Below are 21,676 nucleotides of genomic sequence, written 5' to 3'. Positions count from 1 at the left end.
GAAATTACATCCCTGTTACCAAATGTAGTGGGTGATCAGATGTCGTACTCTCTTTCCACTCATTGTCTATGAAGCTGCCGAAAACAGCCAAGCACAAGTCTCATAGGGAATGTATGGAGCAGTGGTCAAATGTGCACTGTGGGTCCGTTCTAATGGGGACAAAAGTGCCCTGTTCTGCCGGTCAGGGTGGGTACCAGGGGTCAGACCCCACCGATCAATGAGTTATCATCTATCCTGTGGTTTTAGTGTATTTTCATCTGACAATGGAAATGTGTAGTTGATGGTAGATGTGATTTGTATTACAGCTCCAACTCAAAGAAGTGTGGCGTGAAGTGGAGGAAACCCGGTCATCCCGAGAGGAAATGTTCATCCAGTCTAAAGAGAGTGAGAAGAGGCTGAAGAGTTTGGAAGCAGAACTTCTCCAGCTACAAGAGGTTTGTCACATATGAAAACTTATCTTCTAGGAAATAAGGAGCGGTTCCATGGCTTGCTTAGAGTTAGGCTAGACATGAAGCACCTGGCCACCAGGACCCTGCTTATAGTGAGCCATGGAGCCTTTGTGATACCAGCGCTTATTATCACACAAGGAGAACTCCTGCTGATTTTGGTGGGGAGCAGATGTCTCACCGTGTCACTGCTGCCCATGTGTGACTGTCTGAGCTTAGTTAGAGTTAGAAACCTCTGAACATAAAAGAATAAGGGTTTCCCATATGTCTGCCTGTCAGTGATTACCAGTAATGACATGTCCTACATCTTGTGTAATGGATAATGGATGATTTATTTACTTACATTATTATAGGACTTGGCAGCTGCAGAAAGGGCAAAACGACAAGCTCAACAGGAAAGAGACGACCTGGCAGATGAACTGGCTAATGGTGTCAGTGGCAAGTAAGTCACCTGTATAGGCTCATGACAAGATTATCCTGATGGAGTCGTACTGGGAGCACAGCATCCTACAATACAGATTTATTGTGATCGATAAGCTATGTCTGATTTTAAGGTGCTCAGTGTTTTCAGCAGGGTTTACTAACAGTCGACTTTGCATAGGCATGGACCCAAGTGTAATTGATTGACCGATAAGATTTATCTGCACTCATTCATTTCAGATATATTAATGGTAGTCTGTCAGCACAAAATGACTGTTCAAACCAAGCACAGGCATTTAGTGCACCTTCGGTGTGGCCAAACAATTCACTGCACCTTCCCACCCACTTTTTTGCACCTATCTCCAGCCCCTCTTTCTTTATTGACAGCTCTGGCTATAGAGGAGCCAGAGGAGGGCAGAAATACATGGAAAACAAGTAGATGGAAAGGTGCACTGAGCTATTTGGCCACGCCAAGGGTGCACCGATCATCAGTGCTTGGTTTGAACAGTCACAAAGCTACTGATATGTTTATTTCACAGAAGATTGTATAAGCTAACTGCATTGAAGCAAACTGTCAGCTGTGAGAGGTATTAAGTCTGTATACAAACTAGAATAAAAATGCTCATCCAAGTAGTATATCACATAAAGGGACTCCAGTATTAACCTCATCTTATTCCCTGATAGATCAGCCTTGTTGGATGAAAAACGTGCTCTGGAAGCCAGGATTGCTCAGATGGAGGAGGAGCTGGATGAGGAGCAGAGTAACATGGAGCTTCTTAATGATAGATATCGGAAGTATACACTACAGGTAAGATTAGATAGTAATAGGACTAAGGTACAGACGTAAGAGAGCACGGTGCAATGACTATAATGGAACTAACATAGCAGCCAAATACCCAACCAGCCTGTATAGAGACCTGAGCTGTACCTCTGCCCCTCCATACATGCCGACATAGGACAGCACTTGTGTTTCCTGTACACTAGCACACAATGCGATCTGTCATGGCAGTATGACGTGTCATAAACAGGAATCAGTGTTTCTCATCCTTCACTTTTCTATAGGTATATGAAAGTAGAACAATGGAGGCAGTTTTGCTACTGGTATAGTGCTCTTAACATCTCTATGTGTGCAGCTAATGTTCTGTGAATTGTACAAAGGTTTGCTTGGTTTCATCTTGATTTTTTGATGAGCCAGTATTATGTCCTCCTTTATAAGCTCTGTACCCCGGCACATACACGGCTACAGTACTTGATGCTTCCCCTAGGTGGAGACAATGACCACTGAGCTGGCAGCAGAGCGCAGCTTCTCCCAGAAGGCAGAGAACGCACGGCAGCAGATGGAGAGGCAAAACAAGGAGCTCAAAGGGAAATTAAATGAGATGGATTCTAGCGTCAGGTCAAAATACAAGATTGCCATCGCATCCCTGGAGTCTAAGATTGCTCAGCTGGAGGAGCAAATGGAACAAGAATCCAAGTAAGTAAATGGACTGGACCTCATGGATCCTCTGAGAAAAAGACTGTTATCCACAGTGTCCGGTCCAGCTTCATCACTCATTTCCTGATCTGCATACATTGCACGTGCTAAACTGCTGCGAATCTACGCTTTATTTAATAAATGTGGACTTAAGAGAATCAGTAGCATTGGTTCCTTTACAAGTGGTGAATTAAAAATCAGAGCGTAGATGGCCAAGAAAATACAGACAGATAAGGACTCCTTACAAGGGCTTACTACCATTAAAGGGTTGTCCTCCCAGTGACCATTCGTCTTCTATCCCCTGTATAAGTGATACCTGTGTGATCACTAGGCTAGGGGCCCAACGTTCGGTTCCTCTTTGCTGCACAACTGTAGTGGGGAGAACTGTGGATGGAGCACTGTCAGGCACTCCATTTAATTCTGTGGGACAGATGGCAGATTCTGTTAGCCCCATGGACATAAAGCAGGGCACAGGTACAATTGTCACTTCAATCAAAATTAGCCTAGATGAGGTTGTTGAATGAGAAGGAGCAGGAGTCTGGGGACCCAGTTGTGAATTGATCGTTGAATTTCATTACTAAGAGACACTATAAGGTTTATAACCTTTTCTTACATTTCTACTGATAAATTTATATACATGTATTCACATTCAATTACATGTCAAAATATAAATGTTAGGAAATTGAGTTACATCAACATTATCACCTTTAATTACCAGGGAACGTATTATTGCTAACAAACTGGTACGACGTGCCGAGAAGCGGCTAAAGGAGGTCATCATACAAGTGGAAGAAGAGAGAAGGAACGCCGATCAGTTCAAGGATCAGGTACATTTTTGCTGTTTGTTTTTTTCATTATTCATTTCCTCATTCTGTGCTGGATTTGGACACCAGTTTGTTTTAGTAGAGAAATCTAGAAATTCCTGCCATAGTCATCCGTGTAGACAAATCACAGGTGCCATATTCATCTGTGTAGAGTAGACAAATCACAGGTGCCATACTCATCTGTGTAGACAAATTACAGGTGCCCTACTAATCCTTGTAGAGTAGACAAATCCCAGGTGCCGTACTCATCCGTGTAGACAAATCACTGGTGCCATACTCATCCGTGTAGAGTAGAAATATCACGGGTGCCATACTCATCCATGTAGACAAATCACAGGTGCTATACTCATCCGTGTAGCCAAATCACAGGTGCCATGCTCATCCATGTAGACAAATCACAGGTGCCATATTCATCCGTGTAGAGTAGACAAATCACAGGTGCCATACTCATCCGTGTAGCCAAATCACAGGTGCCATGCTCATCCATGTAGACAAATCACAGGTGCCATACTTATCCGTGCAGACAAATCATAGGTGCCATACTCCTCTGTGTAGACAAATCACAGGTGCCATACTCCTCCGAGTAGAGTAGACAAATCCCAGGTGCCATACTCATCCGTGTAGAGTAGAAAAATCACTGGTGTCATACTCATCCGTGTAGACAAATCACTGGTGCCATACTCATCAGTGTAGAAAAATCCCAGGTGCCATACTCATCCGAGCAGACAAATCCCAGGTGCCATACTCATCCGTGCAGACAAATCTCTGGTGCCATACTCATCCATGTAGACAAATCACCGGTGCCAAACTCATCCGAGTAGACATATCACAGGTGCCATACTCATCCGTGTAGAGTAGACAAATCCCAGGTGCCATGCTCATCCGTGTAGACAAATCCCAGGTACCATACTCATCCGTGTAGACAAATCACAGGTGCCTTACTCTTCCGAGTAGAGTAGACAAATCACAGGTGCCATACTCATCTGTGTAGACAAATCACAGGTGCCATACTCATCTGTGTAGACAAATCCCAGGTGCCGTACTCATCCGTGTAGACAAATCACAGGTGCCTTACTCTTCCGAGTAGAGTAGACAAATCACAGGTGCCATACTCATCCGTGTAGACAAATCACAGGTGCCTTACTCTTCCGAGTAGAGTAGACAAATCACAGGTGCCATACTCATCTGTGTAGACAAATCACAGGTGCCATACTCTTCCGAGTAGAGTAGACAAATCACAGGTGCCATACTCATCCGTGTAGACAAATCACAGGTGCCATACTCTTCCGAGTAGAGTAGACAAATCACAGGTGCCATACTCATCCGTGTAGACAAATCACAGGTGCCATACTCTTCCGAGTAGAGTAGACAAATCACAGGTGCCATACTCATCTGTGTAGACAAATCACAGGTGCCATACTCTTCCGAGTAGAGTAGACAAATCTCAGGTGCCATACTCTTCCGAGTAGAGTAAACAAATCACAGGTGCCATACTCATCTGTGTAGACAAATCACAGGTGCCATACTCATCCGTGTAGCCAAATCACAGGTGCCATGCTCATCCATGTAGACAAATCACAGGTGCCATACTTATCCGTGCAGACAAATCATAGGTGCCATACTCCTCTGTGTAGACAAATCACAGGTGCCATACTCCTCCGAGTAGAGTAGACAAATCCCAGGTGCCATACTCAGCCGTGTAGAGTAGAAAAATCACTGGTGTCATACTCATCCGTGTAGACAAATCACTGGTGCCATACTCATCAGTGTAGAAAAATCCCAGGTGCCATACTCATCCGAGCAGACAAATCCCAGGTGCCATACTCATCCGTGCAGACAAATCTCTGGTGCCATACTCATCCATGTAGACAAATCACCGGTGCCAAACTCATCCGAGTAGACATATCACAGGTGCCATACTCATCCGTGTAGAGTAGACAAATCCCAGGTGCCATACTCATCCGTGTAGACAAATCCCAGGTACCATACTCATCCGTGTAGACAAATCACAGGTGCCTTACTCTTCCGAGTAGAGTAGACAAATCACAGGTGCCATACTCATCTGTGTAGACAAATCCCAGGTGCCGTACTCATCCATGTAGACAAATCACAGGTGCCTTACTCTTCCGAGTAGAGTAGACAAATCACAGGTGCCATACTCATCCGTGTAGACAAATCACAGGTGCCTTACTCTTCCGAGTAGAGTAGACAAATCACAGGTGCCATACTCATCTGTGTAGACAAATCACAGGTGCCATACTCTTCCGAGTAGAGTAGACAAATCACAGGTGCCATACTCATCTGTGTAGACAAATCACAGGTGCCATACTCTTCCGAGTAGAGTAGACAAATCACAGGTGCCATACTCATCCGTGTAGACAAATCACAGGTGCCATACTCTTCCGAGTAGAGTAGACAAATCACAGGTGCCATACTCATCTGTGTAGACAAATCACAGGTGCCATACTCTTCCGAGTAGAGTAGACAAATCACAGGTGCCATACTCATCCGTGTAGACAAATCACAGGTGCCATACTCTTCCGAGTAGAGTAGACAAATCACAGGTGCCATACTCATCCGTGTAGACAAATCACAGGTGCCATACTCTTCCGAGTAGAGTAGACAAATCACAGGTGCCATACTCATCCGTGTAGACAAATCACAGGTGCCATACTCTTCCGAGTAGAGTAGACAAATCTCAGGTGCCATACTCTTCCGAGTAGAGTAAACAAATCACAGGTGCCATACTCATCTGTGTAGACAAATCACAAGTCTTGTTCCCGCGCCTCCAATGAAATAATGCATTAGAAGAAATGTGCTTTCCTTTTCTAGCTGGAGAAAGCGCACATCCGCATGAAGCAGCTGAAACGTCAGTTGGAGGAAGCGGAAGAAGACGCATCAAGGGCAAACTCCAACAAGCGCCGCCTGCAGAGGGAACTGGAAGATGTGACGGAATCTGCCGAGTCCATGAACCGAGAAGTGACCACACTCAGAAGCAGGTTAAGGTAAGGGGAAGAGTCCTTTAACCAATTACAAAGTAGAGTGGAAATCCGGTCACAATGCTCTTCTAATATGTTAAAGGTGTGAAAAGTCTATGATATCAGGTACGACAGATTTCCAGGATGAAAGAGCTGAATAGAAACCGTACCCGTATTGTTTTAATTTTTATTTCAGAAATTAATAGTACATATGACAACAGAAATCTGATTCTTTCACCTCTTGGGACTGATCTTTCATTCTCAGTTCATGGGTAAAGTCTATATTAAGTGAAGTCAGACATTCCCATTACTGAGACAGGAGATGGCAGTTGGTGTTCTTAGAATTCTATGTAGAGGGGAGGAAGAAGGGAGGAGCTGGAGGAAGGCACAGATATTCTACTGCAAGTTCTCCTGAAACAAAGAGGGAGGAGCTGGAGGCAGGCACATACATTCTACTTCAAGTTCTCCTGAAACCACAGTAGGGTCTCATTCAGTGCAAATCAGTCCGAGCACAGACCGCAGTGCATATGGACTGGCCACAGGCCTCCCGACCAGAGCATGACATCTTCATATATTTCTATGAGGCCGTCACGCTCGGGTCGGGAGAGCCGCGGCCAGTCTTTGCTCGCATAGATGTCAATAAACCCTTACAGTTCTCCATAGAACTATATGAGCACCAACAACCCTTCACTATCTCAGTAATGGGAAGGTCTCTATTTGCTGAAGACAGATTTTAACAATTAATTAAGAATTTTGAAAGTGATCAGTCTTGGAGAAAACAGATTTCTCCGATAAGATATATCACAAAGTTTCTTATTTCCATTTGTGCTATTGATTTATGGACACTGCTGTGTTACAAAAAAATCTTCCACAAATTTTTAAGGCTGGGTTTGTTTCTTCTTAGCATGTATACTAGCAAAGCTCCCGACAGACACGCTAAACATGTCCAGAGGGTTTAGTAGCCTTTCACCCTTCCTCCGAGACGCTGCCAATCACAGCTCGGCAGTGTCTGAGACTGCTGCACTGCTGGGATTGGTGGGAGGGGTGAAGGCGCACTCCCCCAGGGAAGACTGAACAAACAACAAGTTGGTCTGGAAGCAGAAATGTCACATACTGCGCTCCAAAAGCAACAGATGTGGATATCTCTACCAAGGAGTGATGTAGTGCAAAACAGAAAAGAGCAGCAGCATCAAGGAGCTCAGAGATGTTTACACTAGCTTTTAAGTAATTTTTTTTAAAGCAAATGATAGGTCCTCTTAAAGTGTTAGACATAACATAAACAAACATATACTTAGATCCCGGATTGGCGCTCTTACTGCAATGTCGGCTCTGTGATTTCTGGCAGTCACTGACCTTGTTACGTCATGTGAGCGCTGCAGCTTGTAATGTAAGAGCGATCGCTGATGGGCTGCAGCGCTCAGTTCTCTTAGATGGAACAGTGGCATCAAACAGAAGCGGCTTATAGGCTGAAGGACTCATGTGACACACCATTGTCACATGACTGCTGGGAATCACACAGTCGACATCGCAGTCTTGGCGCTGGTCTGGGAGGTAGTATATCTTTTTTATGTTATGTGGGGCACCTAAGCAGTTAAGAATGGGGTTTCCAGTAGTGGAGAAGCACTTCAAGATTGTGATGAAGGGTAACAGATCAATGTGTTCTTGGCCATGACATCCTGTTTTAATGGATCCCTGACGGCCTCATGAGGGATCTTACTGAGCTCTGATGACTCGATCATGTATTTTTTATTCTGTTGTGCTGGTCTGACAGTCCAGACCTACAACCACTTGATAATCAGTAATGTTTCTTGACAGACTGCTAGAACTTCTTATATTCACTTCTTCCAGTGAAAACTGAGAAGTTATTGCATTTCTTTTATATTGAAGAATAATGTTCTCAGGGGTTCAAGAATTTCCATGAAGCCTATATTTCTTCTGATTCTGTACCCCCTCTGTGTGCGCTCAGACAGGAGATGTGAGCTACTGTCTCCTGCACTGTGCACTGCTCAGGGGTCTATTGAGTAATCAATGGGATCTTACGACCCAGATCCTCAACGATTAGCAGGCAATTAAAGGGTCTGAGGAATTTGAAAAAGCATGTTCAAAGCGTAGTTACTCTTTAAGTGTATCATCTTCTGATGCTTCATATCCATACTGCATGTAAAGGGAGGGATGTTGTCATTCGCCTTTAAAGCACACCTGTCAGCAGGATTGTGCTCAGAAAACGACATACACTGTCAGGTGGGCGACATTACACTGATTAAAATGATACCTTGGTTGATGAAATCCGTCCTGTGGTTCAGGTGTAATCTTTAATTTCAGTTTGGAGATAATGATATGCTCATGCTCCGGCGCAGCCTGTGGGTGGTGCTCTATCTGGTGCTCTGCTTACATGCTCTTATGGCAGCTCACTGTGCCTTCACTGACCTGCCTCCTATTTTACAGAATCCATCTAGTAGTGCGGGGCTAGGCAACATAGGAGGCAGGTCAGTGAAGGCACAGTAAGCTGTCATAAGAGCATAGTGATGAATATGTAAGCAGAGCACCAAATAGAGCGCCCCCACAGGCCGCCCCAAAGCACGAGCATATCATTATCTCCAAACTGAAAGTAAAGATTACACAAGAACCACAGGACGGATTTCATCAACCAAGGTATCATTTTAATCAATGTAATGTCGCCCACCTGACAGTGTATGTAGTTTACTGAGCACAATCCTGCTGACAGGTGCACTTTAACTTGCTGTAATTGTAGTGTAGAATGTGTGAATTGAATAAAGTCATTACCCGAGTCTAGGACGCTTGTACAGGTAATGTAGACGATACAAAGTCACTTGGAAATATGTGTTTTGTGGTTACTACAATGAATGTTTGCATAGTAGTATCCAGAGGCCGCAGGTTGCATTTCTGGTTTCTATAACTTCTCTTTTTCTTTTACTGTTTCTTTCTGTTTTCCAATCACAGCAAATTAGAGCGTCAGCAACGCAAGTACGTGTATGTGCATGAACCTGTGTGAGAGTTCATTTGCTTTCCTGCTGCTTTCCTGTACCTGCCGGCCCCCTCTGATAGTGCCCTGTTGTATTGCGCACTATGCGCTTTTGCCTTTTTTCTCGCTCTGCTGCCGTACATTTCATTTTCTTTCAGACTTAATTAATACTTTTTTTGTTCAATGCAATCTTGGGCAGTGCATAATATATATTTTAGAAAAGAGTGCAACTCTGCATCAATGACATGGTAGACTGTATTTATATGACTGTTATTATAAGCTATCCCCAGATGTAATGATGTTATGTCATTTTAGCAAAGCACTGTGGCCACGGAGCCAGCTGCCTCCAGCACTGCTGGTGGTAAGTCACCTGGAGCTCCGGTACTAACATTGCTCCTGCTCTAAAGGGAACACTTCTGATAATAACAGTGGACCTGGTTAATACCGGGTCTTTTTTTATATGTTTTTTTAAAGCTAAAACTAAGAAGCGGTTTCCAAAAAAAGAAAAGATAGACCTGAGGACACATTGTCTCAGTTATGTGTCACAGAACAGTGTGCTTTGCCATGTACATGGGGCATAAGTCTTGCATTTATATTATTTCTATAGGGTTAATCATATTCTTTTGTTTGTTTAAAGTGACGAAATCATACAAGTTTCTGAGATTGGAGTAGATGAGCCTCCATTCACATCCTTACCCTGGTTTGGAAGGAGTAATATACTTTTACTCCATCAGATAAGGATATGTTCTTAGGAAAAGAAGGGGCTGAGCAGCCACAGCTGTAGTGTTGTAATGGTGCTTTGTTTTCCTTGTGTTCTCAGCATGGACATGATTAGGACGTGTATATATGTGTTTATCTCTACCTGGAGCTTTTGACACTAGATTAGTTGTCAGTGTGGCAGAAATGCCTGGCGCTCACTGCCTGTAGTGCCAAGCAAGCTTTATGGCACAAAAGATGCAATCCTTCTTCTTAGTTTTAAGAATATCTTTATCATTGCAGTAAAAATCTCCAAGTTATTTTTGATATTAAGGATAATTCAGTTTTCATTAATTCATCAAATTCTTCCCAGACATTCGAGTTTAGTAAGAGCGATTGCATTTTTGGCTGTAAAGCATAACTAACCCTTTGTAGTGCTTTGATGTGAAGTGTACACAGTGACTGACCGACTTAGATAACCCACTGTTTATTTGCTATTTTTACCATTACCCTTTAATCTCTGGCATGTTTTGGCTGTGTCTCCTCATGCCCTGCCGTCCCTTTTATATGACTGAAATCCTTGTGTCTCTCCATAGCAGTGTGCACGGCAAAAAAAACCTGTCCAAGTTTATTACAGTCCAGGTGCCAAGAGCACAAAGGAATCCCTGTGTAAGAGGGGAGATGTTGTGGCCGGTGAGAGCAGCAGCAGGACCCCTCCTGGGCCGAGCCATTACCGAGGGCAGCCGTGCACACAGACGCCCTGTGTTAGACCTGCTGAGTTATCAGTGCCCCATGGTGGGCCCGGACCGCACGTTACAGTTTACTCACATTAACTATGTGCAGACTGCATCTATCTATAATCACAGATGGTGCAGGGAAGATTGTGTAATACATTCCACCAGGGTAAAATCACTGCTTTATTCATTCACTGCCCATTATTAGAATAGTCCTGCAATGGGGCTCTGACATCTAAACATCCAGGTTTATGGAAAGCCAATCGATCTATCATATGACATAAGCCATAATAAATCATTAGAGTCAATGTGACAGTGACTTACAAAGCATGGATTAATCCTCTGCAGTCCTTGCCCAAATAGATTTTACCATCTTATTTCTAAAATGTTATAATATATAATGGGTGAAAAGATGGCCAGAATATAGCCTTGTAGGTCTAGTGCTCATGTACATGCAGTTTTATGTGGAATCTGTAAGAAGTAAATCAGATTGTGCAGTGATTCTTTCCTAGAAGCATTACTTCAGTGGCTGCAGAGGAACTGTAGGGCAACACATCAGCACCTATAGGTCCACACTAGGTGTACCGTCCAATAGGCACAGAGTCAAACATTAGGAACAACTTTGAGTTTTCTGCAGTTTCCATAAGCCAGCGTTTTACAATGTGCAGGGCTTTGTGTCACTGATTTGCCCAATGGCGCTGCTGTAGTCTATATCAATGACTGGGAACCGTCAGGGATTATCATTTGGGTCTCACTCATGATGACATTCTCTGCACTTTGTTCTTCTTCTCTTGTAATGAAAGAAGATTTTGCCAGAGTTTTTAGTATGAGGCATTGCTACAGCTGTTTAGAAGATCACTGTGAAGACCCGGGGTCTTCCATGGGAGTCATACTACTCAGACCACACAGGGTGAGGGTAAAACAGCGTGGCAATACTTTATTGAACCACAAAACGGACAATAAACACATAGAACAGTCCCAGCAAATACCCAAGATGGTGCAACATTACACAGTCCTCACTCTTCCACTGGCCCACCTGGGATAGAACAGCTGCCACTTTGGGACTTCCAGGAGGAGGGCCAACTACCTCAACCAGTGGCCCCCCACTTCTGTCGGGCCCCCACAGAGAGAATGTAGCGGCAAGCTTAGGAAGCTAGCAGTCCATCGAGGTACAAAGCCATGAGACCCGAGGGTCTCACCCTGGCCTCTCCGAGAGTTTCCATGCGGCCAGATGACCGGCTTGTCCCAATCTGACTTCTCCGAATGTCTCCGTAGGTTCCAGGCGACCGGTGGGTCCCTCCTGGCAACCCCAAACAACATATCCATGGGGCCAGGTGACTTAATCGTCCCAACCTGGTCTCCCTAAAATGTATCCATGGGCTCTCTGATGGTCAATGGAGCAGATCCGTATCTTTCCAGTCAGGGCTATATACCCATAGGCTGGAATCATGTAGAATCCAAATCTATGTCTCTTTAGGTTAAGCCATACTGCCAAGCTGATGGTGTGAAGAGATTCTGAGTGTCCTCTTGCTTCTCCTTAATTCTCTGTTTTTAAGTCTCTTTTCAACAGGATAGAAAAACCCTTTTTCTATTTACATATAAAGGTCATCAGTCACAGGTTGGAGTTAGAGTTAAAGGTGCAGGGCTCATTCAGGTGTCATTGTTTGAGCCTTTAATGAATTTGCTTAGTTTGTCCTACTGTCTTGTGAGTCAATAAGCAACAGGGTCCACAAAGGTTAACCAACATAATTAGCAAACATTCATTGTTTCCAAACCCAAGAGGAGATAACAATCAGGGTTACATAAATACTGGTCTGTCCTTCTTTATATATTCATACATTTAGAAGTCAACAGAAACACAAAGATAATTGTGTATTTCTCTTGGCTTAACAAATCTAAATGTCTGGCTTATTAAGATTATGGGCTGTATTGTCACAATCACAAACAATATTTCTCACCGCTACACAGGATAGATGATACATGTTTGATGCTCAGGGCCCGGCTGCCGAGTCCTCACCCATCCAAGTAAGGGATCCCAAATGTCTTGTGTGAATGGTCGGTAGTAAGCATGTGCAATCACTACGCCTTCATAGTCAAACTTATTTGTTTTCTTTTGTGGGAAGGGTATGAAGCACAAAATATATTTTTTATATTGCATTTCAAATTATGATTAGTAAACATGTATAATATATTTCCGTGCCCAAGGCCTAGTCCGTGGTGACCCACGTCCGGTGCTGCCTGTGACACGTGTACAGACTCCATGGTTGTAGCTCCATAGCCTAGTTTCTCCCCAATAAGCATAGTATTGCAGGCGTGCTGGGAGAGCTGAGGGTATATACCCAGTACTGCAAATGTTAGGGTGACTATCTTACCAATCGTTGATTATTACACTGCTCCAGCATGGCATAGAATATTCTCTTTTGGTTATTACGTTCTCTAATTAAGAGAAAACCATATAAAAACCTACCGATTGTATGTGCTTTAATATGTTCTAATGTCTTTGCAGGAGGGCACCGATGCAGTTTACTACCCGAACCATTCGTCAAGTATACCACCTGGAAGCTGTTTCTGATGAGGAACCAGAGGCGAATAGTGGCGAGCCATCAGCCAACCACCAGCAGCAGCAACCTCAGCCCGAGTGATGCCCCCACACAGCCATAGGAAGGTGGTGGTCCTAACACCACCCCAAAATTAAAGACAGACTGGTTTAACAGAAACGGACAATGACGCACCACTTAACATAGTTCATAGACCACTCGCCTCAATTAAAATGACCTCTGAATGATGACTAAACACTCCATATGAGTGCACCTAAGCCTTTGTTTCCTTATCAGCCATGATTTTCACAGAGCACTTTATATGGTATTAATTCAAGCTTTGGGCAAGTTGTGAGAATACTGGTTTCTTGCCATTTAGATGTGACGGGTGGCGTTCCGTGGAGCCCATAGACATATGGCTATACATATGTATCATAAGACCCAGTGCTTTAGTATTAGCGAGGCTGAGCACTTCCACTGAGATCTCATTACTTATTAGCGCTTCAGATATGCTCTGTTAAATGTCTTCATAAAACATGTCTTCTCTAAAGAAGCTGCAATGGAATATCTGATTCAAAACAACAGTGGAAATCGCCATGATTAACTTTGTACATTGCTAAAGGGGTGGTATGGCAAGGAAAAGTTTTTACAAAAAGCTAAGAAAAAGCTTAAAAAAAAAAAAATAATAATAATGAAATGCAATACTCAACGTACTGTTCCCCGACGCTCCCATCCCAATGGGGTTCCCTCTCAGTCCAGACTTTCTGCTACAATGATAAAACATTGTGACCCACCAGACAACCTCTATAAGGGGCTTGAGGTCTCCTCCTGCACGAAGTAATGCGGATGTAATGAGAGCTCACCATGACACTAAGCTTAAGTCGTATCTCAACGCCCACAAGGAAATGATTGGCGAGCGTGACCTCTGTCATTTAATCCTTTTGCTAAATCACTCTATTAGTGCTTTTTGCTGATAACCTGCAGCACGGACCTCCCGCAGTCTGCTGATGACCACGCTAAACTAAGCGGCATCCTGCTGGGCACTTTTAGCGGCTGTCTTCGGTGTCGGAGCGAGTGCTGTGAGATCCTATGATGCTCCCCGTGCCTTGAAGACGGTGGACAAGCAGGAGAAGGGTGTTGCTTATTTAGTGTAGCCCGCAGCACAGAATCCGGGTGGTCCGTGCTGGGGGTTATCTGCACAAGCGTTTAATCAAGTGTTTTAGGAAAGTGGTTAAGGTGCAGAATTTTGTACATTTTCTTGTGAAAGTGGTGGTGGGCTTTAATAATATATCCCCTCCCCATTTCCCACCTTCACTAGGCATTCCTTCACTCAATGGTGATTGTATACTGTTATGAGATGTATTCTTCCTTTCATTGCACCCTATGGCAATCATGCACCACACGCATGTGCTTTTACCTAACTCTCTTGTTATCCTTACTCTCCGTATTGTCTCCAGCTATTTCTGCTGCCTTTGAGTGGAGATGTACTTTACCATTTTCCTCTGGCAACTTTTCATAGACGAAGGCAGCGAATCTAATATGCACATGTTAACATAGCCGCTTATCACAATCCAGTCTTCCGATCTTCCCATGTCACTGCTGTGTAGGATAGGGCTTCATATAATAAGCAGACCAGGCTCACAGGGGTCCGGACACTGCCTGTACTATTATTGGAATGCCATTGTTTGGTGACAGAAAACCCAATTGAGGAGCCACTTCATTTCTAAGCTATGACTTATTTCTTTATCAATGTGACTATAACGAGAGCTGCTTAAAGGGAATCTGTCAGAAGGGTTTTGCTTTCTAATCTGAGAGCAGCATATTATAGGGCACGGGAGCCTGATTCCAGCGATGTGTCACTTACTGGGCTGCTTGCTGAAGTTTTGATAGAATCCCTATTTTCACTGTTGTAGATGTAGCAGTGCTCAGAATGCTGAGCTGGATATAACCCCGCCCACTCCACTGAATAGTATTTTCCTGTTTACAGTGTGCAATGCATCAAGCTGCCAATCCGTGGTGGTTACACAGATTAGTCTGACTGCCATGCACATGACTCCTAGTCCTGAAATCATAATGTCTTGATGACTAAAACACTGATTGTACTGAAACCACAGCACACCTGTATCAAGCAGTGGTGGGAGACAGTTACACAGAGCAGGACGACTACATGTCAGGAGACAAGTAGTCCTCTAGTGATAAACTACTGCTGATAAAACACTGATTGTATTGAAACTGCAACAAGCAGCTGAGTAAGTGACACATCTTTGGAATCAGGGTCTCTGTCTTTATATTATGCTGCTCACAGATTTAATAGCTAAAACCTGACAGATTCCCTTTAAGATTGGTGCCTTACTGATAGTTTGTGTTCCCTTGTAAAACTACATGGATACCACGTCACACAGAGAAGTTGAAATATGATCCTACAATCAATAAGCCATAATTATCAAGGCAGAATTATTGTGACTTTTTTCAATTTTGTGCTGGCCTTGAGTCTTTTTACCATGGCTGTGACTTACTTGAGGGCATGGATAACAATGTCCCAATGGATTCGCTATGGCTTATGATGGTAAAGGGAAGAAATCATGTCCCCAAATGCTGTTTAACTTTATTTCTCCTGGGAGCTGCCAGCCTTCAGTTATAGAGGCGTGAACAGAGATGATACAGTCACCACTCAGTGCGCAGCACATCTGTGCAGAGCGAGCTGTCAATCACAGTGCTGGGGCGTGCCAGTCACCACTCAGTGCACCGCACATCTGTGCAGAGCGAGCTGTCAATCACAGTGCTGGGGCGTGCCAGTCACCACTCAGTGCACCGCACATCTGTGCAGAGCGAGCTGTCAATCACAGTGCCGGGGCGTGCCAGTCACCACTCAGTGCACAGCACATCTGTGCAGAGCGAGTTGTCAGTCACAGTGCCGGGGCGTGCCAGTCACCACTCAGTGCGCAGCACATCTGTGCAGAGCGAGCTGTCAGTCACAGTGCCGGGGCGTGTCAGTCACAGTGCCGGGGTGTGCCAGTCACCACTCAGTGCACAGCACATCTGTGCAGAGCGAGCTGTCAGTCACAGTGCCGGGGCGTGTCAGTCACAGTGCCGGGGTGTGCCAGTCACCACTCAGTGCACAGCACATCTGTGCAGAGCGAGCTGTCAGTCACAGTGCCGGGGCGTGCCAGTCACCACTCAGTGCACAGCACATCTGTGCTGAGCGAGCTGTCAGTCACAGTGCCGGGGCGTGCCAGTCACCACTCAGTGCACAGCACATCTGTGCTGAGCGAGCTGTCAGTCACAGTGACGGGGCGTGCCAGTCACCACTCAGTGCACAGCACATCTGTGCAGAGCGAGCTGTCAGTCACAGTGCCGGGGCGTGCCAGTCACCACTCAGTGCACAGCACATCTGTGCAGAGCGAACTGTCAGTCACAGTGCCGGGGCGTGCCAGTCACCACTCAGTGCACAGTACATCTGTGCAGAGCGAGCTGTCAGTCACAGTGCCGGGGCGTGCCAGTCACCACTCAGTGCACAGCGAGCTGTCAGTCACAGTGCCGGGGCGTGCCAGTCACCACTCAGTGCACAGCGAGCTGTCAGTCACAGTGCCGGGGCGTGCCAGTCACCACTCAGTGCACAGCACATCTGTGCAGAGCGAGTTGTCAGTCACAGTGCCGGGGCGTGCCAGTCACCACTCAGTGCACAGCACATCTGTGCAGAGCGAGCTGTCAGTCACAGTGCCGGGGCGTGCCAGTCACCACTCAGTGCATAGCGCATCTGTGCAGAGCGAGCTGTCAGTCACAGTGCCGGGGCGTGCCAGTCACCACTCAGTGCACCGCACATCTGTGCAGAGTGAGCTGTCAGTCACAGTGCCGGGGCATGCCAGTCACCACTCAGTGCACAGCACATCTGTGCAGAGTGAGCTGTCAGTCACAGTGCCGGGGCGTGCCAGTCACCACTCAGTGCACAGCACATCTGTGCAGAGCGAGCTGTCAGTCACAGTGCCGGGGCGTGCCAGTCACCACTCAGTGCACAGCACAATGGTGCAGAGCGAGCCGTCAATCACAGTGCCGGGGCGTGCCAGTCACCACTCAGTGCACAGCACAATGGTGCAGAGCGAGCCGTCAATCACAGTGCCGGGGCGTGCCAGTCACCACTCAGTGCACAGCACAATGGTGCAGAGCGAGCCGTCAATCACAGTGCCGGGGCGTGCCAGTCACCACTCAGTGCACAGCACAATGGTGCAGAGCGAGCCGTCAATCACAGTGCCGGGGCGCGCTTATAGCCACCGCTCACAATACTTTATGATCCTCTATGACTGAAAAATGACAGATCTTGGGAGAACTGAAGCCCATGTTCTCCTGGTAGCCGCCCTTTCAGTAAGGCGGCCGGACAGTATAGTAGCACTATTATTTTGCATTTTAACCCTATATCTGCTGGTTAGTAGCGTTTGAGGATGTGACAGGTTCCCTGTAACTGCTATAGGTTTCAGTTTATGATAAGACAGGTCAAATATGTATAAAATGTATTAAGAGTTGTTATTTGGTAGATGTGACTCCATCAGGACTTTTGTGTCAGACAGGCACATGAAATACCGGTCTTGATTAATTCCTCCAATATAATTGACAACTATATGAGATCTGGTATTGGCGCCGTGGATAATTGTGCCTAAATGATTTTCACAGCTCGCAGTTATTGTATAAGTGAATGTACTAACGTCAGATGTATGGCAGTGTGACTTGGAAGTTTGAAAGCCGGCCGAGGCCCTTAACCTCTTTGACACACGTGAAATCAGCGGTTGTACTGGGTTTGGAAGACTGTAGGCATGCTGGACAGACGCTGGACCAGACTACTATTAGGTTTTCTTCTTAAAGGAGACACCATTAGAGATATAGATTGTTTTTCTCTAATCATTTTAATAGATTGCATCTCAGACACAATGCTCGAGAGCTTCATGGCCTGACATCCAAAGCGTAAGGTTACTATAGGGTATTCCAGAACCAAAATGCACAGAATTCTTTGATTGCCAACAGGTCTACTCAAAAGCCTATGATGTGTAAATGACGTATTCCCCGGGCTTTCAGGTTCATTTTTAAAATATAGTCTTATATTTTTCTGTTAAAATCTAAAAGATGTATTTTTACGACAGTTGAAGAAGCTTCAGTTGGTCTTTCCTTGTGTGTTCTTTATTTTGCTTCCTATTTTTTTTTAAGAATAGATTGGCATTGCGCTACTGGTAAGCAATTCGTCAGAGATCTCTCCAGATCCACCATCAGGAAGAGATGTATGGCTTTGATTAAAGTGTCATCTTAAACCTCTGTTTGTCTCTCTGATATGTACAATATAGACAAGAAGATGTATTAAGCAGCAAACTGACATCAACCTCCTTGTTTTGAAAATTTTACATTCATCATATAGTTATACCTGCGGTAACGCAATAAATATTTTTTTAGGTTTTCGTATCTTAGATCCATATTTAAATAAGTAATTTAGGAAATACAGAAGTAAGCTATGATATCTTGGAACCAAATGCTAAGATTAAACATTTCTGTTGAAAGCTACGAGATGTATGTATGTGCCTAAAATTAATAAAAAATTATAGTCAAACAATTCATTTTGAACAAAGTATTGTGAGTCAGTAATCAGCAGCAAAAACTGCTCTTGATCACTGCACATCCTACCTAATGCTTCTTCCCCACAGTTAAGCATCCTTGCTTGCTTCTGATAGACACCATCTTTTTTTCATCCTGTTTTTTCTTTCTTTGTGCTATCAATACCAAAATTACATGAGCGTTACATGAGCTGGTGGAGCCTGTAACATTTCTGCTTGTTAGATGCACATTGTAATCATCATTCAGATAAATATGCTTTCTCCACTTATGAGCCATTTCTCCCCCATACCTAAAGAACTCAACTGTGAAAGAAACTGCTCAAATCCATCTTGACCAAAGCAAGACACAATGCCAGCACATGGAGGCGTCTGGTTACACCTCCAATTATACTCTATGACAAGGGGGAGGAGTAGTGAAAAGCATTCAGCACAGTGAGAAACCAGGCAGACATAGGCCGAGCAGGATTCACAGCCACTCAGGTCAGTACTACTGTATAATGTATTCCATGCTGCTGCAGAAATACATTTCGCTGTGTGTTGTTATAGAAGACATCTTAGCAGCTACTCTTCACCTACCAGCTCAGAGAGAGCTAAAAATTATACATTGATCCTGCAAAAAGGGAAAACTAGTAAAAATTCAGAATACATGTTATAAAATGGCCAGAAATTGTGTTATTTTTCTGTACACACATGACAGCCTATTCTAATAAGTTACCTGAAAGGTATTAAATGTATATGTGGCACCCCAGGGGTCCGGTTGCCACAGTGGCATTGCCTCCCTCACAAGGGGTGATGCCATGCCTGGAAGCAAGGAGGGGTCTCCTAATCAGGTTTACCAGCATCCAACACTTTTCTGGCTCCAGACCAGAAAGGGGAGCTCCTCCCCTTAGCAACTGGAATCTGGAGGCGGGGTTAGTAAGAGTTAGTGGAGAGGAGTTGAAGACAGGACAGCAACGAGGAAGGACCTGGGGAGTGGAGCTGTCAGTCAGCTCACCCCAGAGGGAAGCGCAGAAGAACCTGAGTCCGAGGTTTGTGGGGCACTGAAGGCCTAGCAGCAGAATCCGAAGGGAAGGAGACTGCAGGCCCCATCAGACGCCCGGAGGCTCAGCAGCACCATAGGACCCATCACCGCCACGTGGGAGCGACATTCCAAGAAGGCCTATTTGCCTGCCATACGGGGGAGGAACAGACGTTTACTCAGTGATGAGGGCCACAGCACAGCTATAAGCAGCAGGGTCAAAGAGAATAGCGCAGAGGGAAGGCCTACAACTTTACCTGGCGAGGTGGATCCCCAACTTGCTTCCAGGCCGCCCGGACCTCTACTACCAGCTAGTACCCGTGCCCCGGCCTGCTTAACAACCGCAAGTAAAGATAAGAGGAAACCGCCATTAAGTTGTGGACTGGTCATTATCTGCGCCATCACCTGCATTACACCGCACCAACCACATCTACCCTATAGTATCACTACATCCTGCCCTGGAGCTTAGCTCTGCCTGTGGAGAGCGGAACCAACTCTGCTGCATCACCATCAGCTCCAGTGGATCTGCACTGCAGCGTCGGCTCCATATAGACGCATACCACAGGTGGCGTCACGAACATTATATATAAAAACTTTATTCCCCTTTTACCTTTCCCTGGGTCACGGACCAGGTCACTGCTACCGTGACACCCCCAGCACTGACCGGCCCGGCTACCCAGTACCCCACGGCCCAGGGGGCGTGTCATATACAGCCTGTGAGAAGGTTAGGTCATCAAATACTTCATCCATATGATAATAATATTCATTTAATAAGGCACAAATGTCTGGTATCAATCTCTAGACTCACATCCATATTGCTGTGAATGGAAAGGAGACTTCACAGCACGCTCAACTCCTTATATTAATACTACCCATTGAATCCGTTCTATGCCCGGGTGGCGAGCATTTTTATTGGTACATTTTTAATTTTATTAATGGCACTGGAGTCAGCACGTGCGTGTACCTTTCTATCCTACGCCATTTTTTTAAAGACACTGTGTCTTTGAATTCACATATACAGTGTCTTCAGTAAAACGGCGCCGGAGATCGCGGTATGCGCACTCGCTGTTTTATTGAGAAAATGTACTACAACGTTAACATAGCAGTGCGCTCACACCGGCCATAGGGATAATGGCGATGGCTGGCGTGTGCTCACTGCTATGTTGACGTAGTAGAATTCTTCAATAAAATGATGCAGGAGTCAACGCTTTTGTATCCCGCGATATCCAGCTCCATTTTTGCTTGGTATCCTAGAAGGGTGTATTGAAGGATTCCTCCACAAGAGGCCCCCATAACCACTCACACATCTTCACCTTCCACCTCAGACCACCGGAGGGAGCCCGTTAGGGGGATATAAAAGGGAAGGTGGAGCCAGGCAGTAGTGAGTTGGAGTCAGTTCAGAGCCTAAGTGAGAGTCTGGTTTAACAGTGAGTCCAGTACAGCCTGAGAGGAGTTACCTCAGAGGACAAAAGCCTGTTACAGCTCCTGCAATTGCTATCCTGCAGTGGAGCTTATCCAGATCAAGACTCGGTGTAGCTCAGTGAGGTGAGCTTTAGGTGTGCTGGCACCATAAGATCGGTGAAGAGCGGCACACTGCCGTTAGTGTGAGTAGCCTAATGAGGGTCCGAGTAGGCCGAAGGCGAAAGAGTAGAGAGAGTTAGTTCATAGGGGGCAGAGGAGCTTAACTAGCTCACCCCGAAGAAGCAGTTACCGGGCACCGGGTCCGAAGCTTGCCGGGATCTCCACGACCCAGTAAGATAAACTGGAATCCCTGGAGAACTACAGGTCCCAGGATCGCTAAAGTGCTGATACGTACCAGAGCCAGGAGACACATAGGCCCCGTAGGTCGGGAGCGTGCTCTCCAAGAGAAGGCCCTACCACAAGGTCAGCCAGCGCAGGACAGAGACAAAGTTAGGCCTAGCTCCAGGCAGGTCAGAAACTTATTAGGCAGCAGCAAGAACCAGGAGGCCCAAAA

At 45.4% G+C, this 21,676-nt stretch overlaps 1 protein-coding gene across 11 annotated transcripts in view; it reads left to right on the top strand.

Annotated features, from left to right (window-relative positions):
* The window catches only part of LOC141172401 (myosin-10-like), a 247,307-nt gene extending 228,919 nt beyond the window's left edge, over positions 1 to 18,388 (top strand). For 7 of the 11 annotated variants that reach the window (XM_073656559.1, XM_073656567.1, XM_073656563.1 and 4 more), the window contains 8 exons: positions 306 to 434; positions 800 to 888; positions 1,551 to 1,674; positions 2,132 to 2,340; positions 3,059 to 3,167; positions 5,997 to 6,169; positions 9,104 to 9,127; positions 13,062 to 18,388. In XM_073656559.1, the coding sequence (XP_073512660.1) occupies positions 306 to 434; positions 800 to 888; positions 1,551 to 1,674; positions 2,132 to 2,340; positions 3,059 to 3,167; positions 5,997 to 6,169; positions 9,104 to 9,127; positions 13,062 to 13,197 (993 nt within the window). In that variant the 3' untranslated portion in view covers positions 13,198 to 18,388. The remainder of the gene's footprint in view (positions 1 to 305; positions 435 to 799; positions 889 to 1,550; positions 1,675 to 2,131; positions 2,341 to 3,058; positions 3,168 to 5,996; positions 6,170 to 9,103; positions 9,128 to 13,061) is intronic. The other 4 variants (XM_073656569.1, XM_073656568.1, XM_073656564.1 and 1 more) reach the window with 1 other exon arrangement.
* Positions 18,389 to 21,676: the final 3,288 nt, after the last annotated feature.

Source organism: Phyllobates terribilis, unplaced genomic scaffold (genome assembly GCF_046119375.1).
Source record: "Phyllobates terribilis strain yellow unplaced genomic scaffold, ASM4611937v1 Scaffold_12__6_contigs__length_324123572, whole genome shotgun sequence".
Lineage (NCBI taxonomy): Eukaryota > Metazoa > Chordata > Amphibia > Anura > Dendrobatidae > Phyllobates > Phyllobates terribilis.
Note: the sequence above shows the minus strand (reverse complement) of the source record. Positions and strands in the feature narration are given on the sequence as shown.